The sequence below is a fragment of the Sinocyclocheilus grahami genome, unplaced genomic scaffold (genome assembly GCF_001515645.1).
Source record: "Sinocyclocheilus grahami isolate Dianchi unplaced genomic scaffold, SAMN03320097.WGS_v1.1 scaffold8075.1, whole genome shotgun sequence".
NCBI classification, from domain to species: domain Eukaryota; kingdom Metazoa; phylum Chordata; class Actinopteri; order Cypriniformes; family Cyprinidae; genus Sinocyclocheilus; species Sinocyclocheilus grahami.
In genome coordinates, this window is record NW_015511864.1 from 1 (window position 1) to 6,322 (window position 6,322).

Sequence of the window (6,322 nt, forward strand, 5' to 3'; positions counted from 1 at the left end):
AAGATTAAAATAAGGATTAAACGAATAGAATTGATTGATTGATTGTTGATTGACTCAGCTTTTAAAATGTAACAGACTGAAACTATTTACATTCTGTCTTTAGTGTTATTTTAGTATCCGCTGGCGTAGGTATAATTTCACTAATATTTGTATTTATTTTTATATTTTCTGTTTTCAGTTTTTAGTTTAATTGTGTTGTGTGTTTTTGTCATTTTTATAAATGTCTATATAGTTTATTTTAAATTTTTGTTCCTTTAGTTTTATTTTGATCTATTATAGAACATCAAGTTAAACTGGGATGTTTCCCAGGCAAGTGACTTAAATAAAATATGTTTATGTTTTTTGTATATTTTATTTTATTTCAGTTAATATTTACTTAATTTCAAGTAACTTTTTTTTTTTTTGTTAATATTAATTATCCTGGATCAGAATGTCTTGCATCTATCTTTGCGTCTCTTTGTGTTTATAGTCACTTTTATGCTGCACATTAACTTTTATTTGTGCACACTGCCGACAAAATCAAGAGTTGTGTTGAGAATCTAAAAGCTACCTTGCTGCTTTGAAAACTGCCCCGCCTTGCTTTCATATCTCCTTCAGAAACTGCAAATCTAATTTAGATCGTTCCAGTTTTTATTGTGAGACACTAGATGTGTCAAACTGCATTCTCATGGGCTTTTATGCATTCTTCTTCTCTCCGTATCCCCCGATGTGTGTCTTCTCTCCTCTGCTGGAGGCTGGTGTAAGTGCAGCGCTGTATTGAGGTCAGCAGCAGATCAGTGCGCTTTACAGACAGCAGCAGATAAACAGCAGCGTGTCAACACTCTTTGTACGGATTTGCAATCTGTATAAGTGTGTGTGTGGGATGCATTTGTATGTTTCCCACTCGTTCTATTTCTTCCATCACTCACACAGTAGTCTAGCAGTGATGAATGTGGAATGCTTGCTCTGTTAAACCGGCTGCCGCTGCACAAATAATACATTGTAAAATCACAGAGGCGTCCATCTTGGCTCTGGATCCTGCACAGTTTCCTCAGACCTCTGTCCTCGTGTGGGCTGGGAACTGCCAAAGCGTTGGGATTGGTTTGTTTGTCGTGGAGCGTGGAGCTCGCGGTGTATCATGCCACGTCTCGGTGTTTTGACAGCATGATGGTGCGGAGGATAACAGCGCTGGTCGTGAGCTCGGCTAGAGGGAGACAGAGAGAAACTTTGGCCTTGACTTGCGCTCTTGGTCACTAGCGAGTGTGTGCATGTGACAGGAAGTAAGAGTGCAAGACTGTTTTGTCTGGTTTTCAAATACAAATGTTGAAACTTGCTTAAATCCAGATGGATTTAGTTGAGATGTGAATTGAACATGATGCAGTCTTGTTTGAGTTTATGCTTAAAGCGAGAACACATATCTCTCAATAGGGGAAATTAAACTTGTTTTGTCTTTGAAGTTTTTTCTGAGGCCAGTGGCAGATATTTGTTCTTGCTTTAATCATAAACTTAATCATTTTCTCATAAAACAAGACTTCTGGTTTAGTGTCATTTTGCTTCTCAAGTAAATGCATCTTGATTTACGATTGTTTTTGACATTTACACTGGAAAACAAAGTATTTATTTATTTAGTGAAATGAATGAAAAAGTAATGCAGATATATTACAATGTTGAAACATTAAAATGCATTTACATTCCGAGACCATATTGGCATATTGTGTCTTAAAACGTCTTAAATTTACTGTCATAAAAATTGTGCAGCGTCTAGAAAAACTTCTTAGTGTAAGTTAAATTAATTATATATTACTTATATAATTTGCTTGTAAAACATAATATGTTATGATTATGTGCATTTTGTCTCTTAATTAGAAGCACCACAACATTACCAATGTGTTTATAATATATAACAATTTCGAAAGCACACCAAAAACAAATATGCTAATAACGAACACACTGCTTGATTTAAAAACGCAGGTATCAATTGAAATATGAAAAAAAAAAAAAAAAAATGCATGTAGTCTTCAGGTATTTTTAAATTAAGTTCAAATTCAGCTTGACGTTTATAAGAAGTAAGCAAATAAACAAACAAACAAATACATAAATAAACAAGAAAAGTGAACCAATTAAAATAATACAATTGTGCTGAAAAAAACTCAAACAAAAGGTACAAAAACCTCAAAAACTTAGGACACTCACACATGCATACGGGACTAGTCATAGAAAGGGTTTTAGCCTCGCTCGTATAACTGAAAGACGTTTTTAGGGTATCCTGATATCACTCGACGCTAATATATGAAGCAGAGCTTACAGATACGCTTGTGTGCTGATCTGTTCATTCTGTCTGTCTTTCAGAGAATGTCTGAATACAGCTCGATGTTGAGTGATCTGTCTGAGAACATCACTAATGAAGACCTGGAGCAGCTGAAGTCGGCCTGTAAGGAGGACATCCCCGAAGACCAGAGCAACTCCATCACCTGCTCCAGAGACTGGTTCAGTTACCTGGAGAACAATGACAAACTGGCACAAGGTGAGGAGGACTCTGGACAGATGCATCTAGCATGAGAATGAATGTGCTCTCACTCAGGCTGCGTGCACGAGTCGAACAGAGATTAGAATAAAGTTACCAGTCACTGATAATCTTCCTCTCTGGCTCTCAAATATCATTTACATTTATGTTCAAAATATTGAAACATCCTGTTATAGGTCACGAGAAAAGGAAGAACCAGTGCTATTTGACACAACAAGATGTCGCAAAATCGTACATATTACATAAATAACACACTTAAGTCAAGTCACCTTTATTTACAGTATATAGCGCTTTTAACAATACAGGTTGTGTCAAAGCAACTTTACAGCATTACATAAGAAAATAGTGTGTCAATAATGCAAAACGACAATAGTAAACACTCAATTTTCAGTTAACATTGAATTAAAGGAATATACTTAAGTGTGAACTTAATGCACATTTTTTGGACACTTAGTTACGTGTTAATTGCAATTAAAGTATTATAGTTTAAATGTATATTAAATACAATATATGCTGAACATTAGAGTGTTCTGACCCACTTAAGTAGGACTTAAGTACATCTTTGTATGCAATTTCATAATAACGTCTATTTTCTTTGAAATATAATTGAAGTACCGCTGAATGCACTGACAAGCATGTATGATCAACTAAAATATACTTTAATGTCATTTCTATTGAAACTTGTGTCATGTATTTTAATATACTTGTAATGGTGAAGTTGCAATTTAGTGCAGATTAAGCATTTAAATCTATTAACTTTAAATGTAATATTGGATAAAATACATTTAAAATCATAATCAAGTACTTTAGGTTTACTTAAACAGTGATTTAAAATGTACGTAATTTGCCTTTATCACAAAGATCACTTTTTAAAAGTGTCCTTAAGTGTGTTTAGAAACATTGTCGCTCTTTAAGTCACTTAAGTGGCCTTTTATTTAATTCGTATTATATTATCTGCAAGTACAGTTTTAAACATATACAGTGGGGCAAAAAAGTATTTAGTCAGCCACCAATTGTGCAAGTTCTCCCACTTAAAAAGATGAGAAAGGCCTGTAATTTTCATCATAGGTATACCTCAACTATGAGAGACAAAATGAGAAAAAAAAATCCAGAAAATCACATTGTAGGATTTTTAAAGAATTAATTGGTAAATTCCTCTGTAAAATAAGTATTTGGTCACCTACAAACAAGCAAGATTTCTGGCTCTCACAGACCTGTAACTTCTTCTTTAAGAGGCTCCTCTGTCCTCCACTCGTTACCTGTATTAATGGCATCTGTTTGAACTCGTTATCAGTATAAAAGACACCTGTCCACAACCTCAAACAGTCACACTCCAAACTCCACCATGGCCAAGACCAAAGAGCTGTCAAAGGACACCAGAAACTAAATTGTAGACCTGCACCAGGCTGGGAAGACTGAATCTGCAATAGGTAAGCAGCTTGGTGTGAAGAAATCAACTGTGGGAGCAATGATTAGAAAATGGAAGACATACAAGACCACTGATAATCTCCCTCGATCTGGGGCTCCACGCAAGATCTCACCCCATGGGGTCAAAATGATCACAAGAACTGTGAGCAAAAATCCCAGAACCACACAGGGGGACCTAGTGAATGACCTGCAGAGAGCTGGGACCAAAGTAACAAAGGCTACCATCAGTAACACACTGCACCGCCAGGGACTCAAATCCTGCAGTGCCAGACGTGCCCCCCTGCTTAAGCCAGAACATGTCCAGGCCCGTCTGAAGTTTGATAGAGAGCATTTGGATGATCCAGAAAAGGATTGGGAGAATGTCATATGGTCAGATGAAACCAAAATAGAACTTTTTGGTAAAAACTCAACTTGAGGAGAAAGAATGCTGAGTTGCATCCAAAGAACACCATACCTACTGTGAAGCATGGGGGTGGAAACATCATGCTTTGGGGCTGTTTTTCTGCAAAGGGACCAGACGACTGATCCGTGTAAACGAAAGAATGAATGGGGCCATGTATCGTGAGATTTTGAGTGAAAACCTCCTTCCATCAGCAAGGGCACTGAAGATGAAACGTGGCTGGGTCTTTCAGCATGACAATGATCCCAAACACACCGCCCGGGCAACGAAGGAGGGGCTTCGTAAGAAGCATTTCAAGGTCCTGGAGTGGCCTAGCCAGTCTCCAGATCTCAACCCCATAGAAAATCTTTGGAGGGAGTTGAAAATCCGTGTTGCCCAGCGACAGCCCCAAAACATTACTGCTCTAGAGGAGATCTGCATGGAGGAATGGGCCAAAATACCAGCAACAGTGTGTGAAAACCTTGTGAAGACTTACAGAAAACATTTGACCTCTGTCATTGCCAACAAAAGGTGTATATAACAAAGTATTGAGATGAAATTGTGTTATTGACCAAATACTTATTTTCCACCATAATTTGCAAATAAATTCTTTAAAAATCCTACAATGTGATTTTCTGGATTTTTTTTCTCATTTTGTCTCTCATAGTTGAGGTATACCAATGATGAAAATTACAGGCCTCTCTCATCTTTTTAAGTGGGAGAACTTGCACAATTGGTGGCTGACTAAATACTTTTTTTACCCACTGTATATATAAGTTCGATAAGACGTCTCTGTGTGTGTCTTGCACAGATGACCTGTCCTACATAGAGCACATCTTTGAGATCTCGCGGCGGCCGGACCTCTTGACCCGGGTCATCGAGTACCGCACGACCGTGCTGAAGATCTCCGAAGACGACGAGATCGACACCAAGCTCACACGCATCCCCTCGGCCAAGAAATACAAGGGTACGAACGAGTACAGTCTCTGTGTCCCTTTATTGAAATAGTAGCGTCTGTAACAGAGTTGTCCTTGCGTCTCTCCTCTCTGTCGTAGATATCATTCGCCAGCCGTCAGAAGATGAGATTATCAAACTGGCCCCTCCCCCTAAAAAAGCATAAGGTCAAAGTTCAAGACCTCTGCTCCTCATCCCCGGCACTTCATCTTGCCCATCATCGTCACCAAGCCCCGCCCACACCACCTCCTCCCACCGAACAGAAGCCAGGCAGCCAATCAGATCGCCAAGATGCTTTAAAGCCACGCCCATGCCACGGAGGCACAGACAACTGAACGAAAGACAAAGAAATGGACAAAAAAGACTTGCAGAATGGATCATCAGGTTGTGTGTCGGAGTGAAAACCAATCAGTCCGTGTTCGCTGACGCTTGTGTGGAATTGTGTGTGTGCGAGAGAGAGTTTATTCACACGCGTGATCCCGGGATCAGAAGTTGGTCAGACCAGCGCAATAGAGGATCCGCAGTCAAAGTGGCGACTAGTGTGAATCTAGTAATGAAACCGGTTTAGCCACTGATCGCTGTTCCTTTAGACACATTTACTCCCTGGTTAGTATCGTGGGTAGACTCCAGGTCCGTACATTCCCTTTAAAACACGACTCATATCAACATTTAAAAGTGTTACAGATAATTCATCTCTGAATCTGTGCGATTGCCACTTAGAAAGCCAATATTTGCCTTCCTTAGAAATTAAATGCATTATTGCAGGGTATGCAATTACCTAGTAGAGAACTGATATTGCTTTTTATATCTCTGTATGTCATACTTCTAGGAATTATAGTTTATTAAAGTATCAGTTATATAATAAGAATCATTGTTTCGTATCAAACGACAGCAGTGTATATATATATCAACGTAAACGGAGTTTGTCAAACTAACATGGGAGAAAAAATTAGACGTTTATCTTCTATTATTAAATGTATAACGGGCCGAAAAACTCTGTCTGTGGATGATTGGAACATGCTAGAACACAAAATGCATGGGGAAAGCAGGGGGGAAAA

The 6,322-nt window shown here is 38.5% G+C and overlaps 1 protein-coding gene across 1 annotated transcript; it reads left to right on the forward strand.

Annotated features, from left to right (window-relative positions):
• Positions 1-2,297: 2,297 nt before the first annotated feature.
• On the forward strand, positions 2,298-5,519 carry LOC107577975 (astrocytic phosphoprotein PEA-15-like). Its single transcript, XM_016263990.1, has 3 exons — positions 2,298-2,503; positions 5,122-5,277; positions 5,366-5,519. The coding sequence occupies exons 1-3, from the start codon at positions 2,332-2,334 to the stop codon at positions 5,428-5,430; spliced, it is 393 nt and encodes a 130-aa protein (XP_016119476.1). The 5' UTR covers positions 2,298-2,331; the 3' UTR covers positions 5,431-5,519.
• The last annotated feature ends 803 nt before the right edge of the window (positions 5,520-6,322 follow it).

Coding starts and splice junctions, on each gene's coding strand:
- LOC107577975 (XM_016263990.1), top strand. CDS start 2,332: ATGTCTGAATACAGCTCGATGTTGAGTGATCTGTCTGAGAACATCACT. Junction 2,504..5,121: donor CAATGACAAACTGGCACAAG/GTGAGGAGGACT, acceptor TGTCTTGCACAG/ATGACCTGTCCTACATAGAG. Junction 5,278..5,365: donor CTCGGCCAAGAAATACAAGG/GTACGAACGAGT, acceptor TCTCTGTCGTAG/ATATCATTCGCCAGCCGTCA.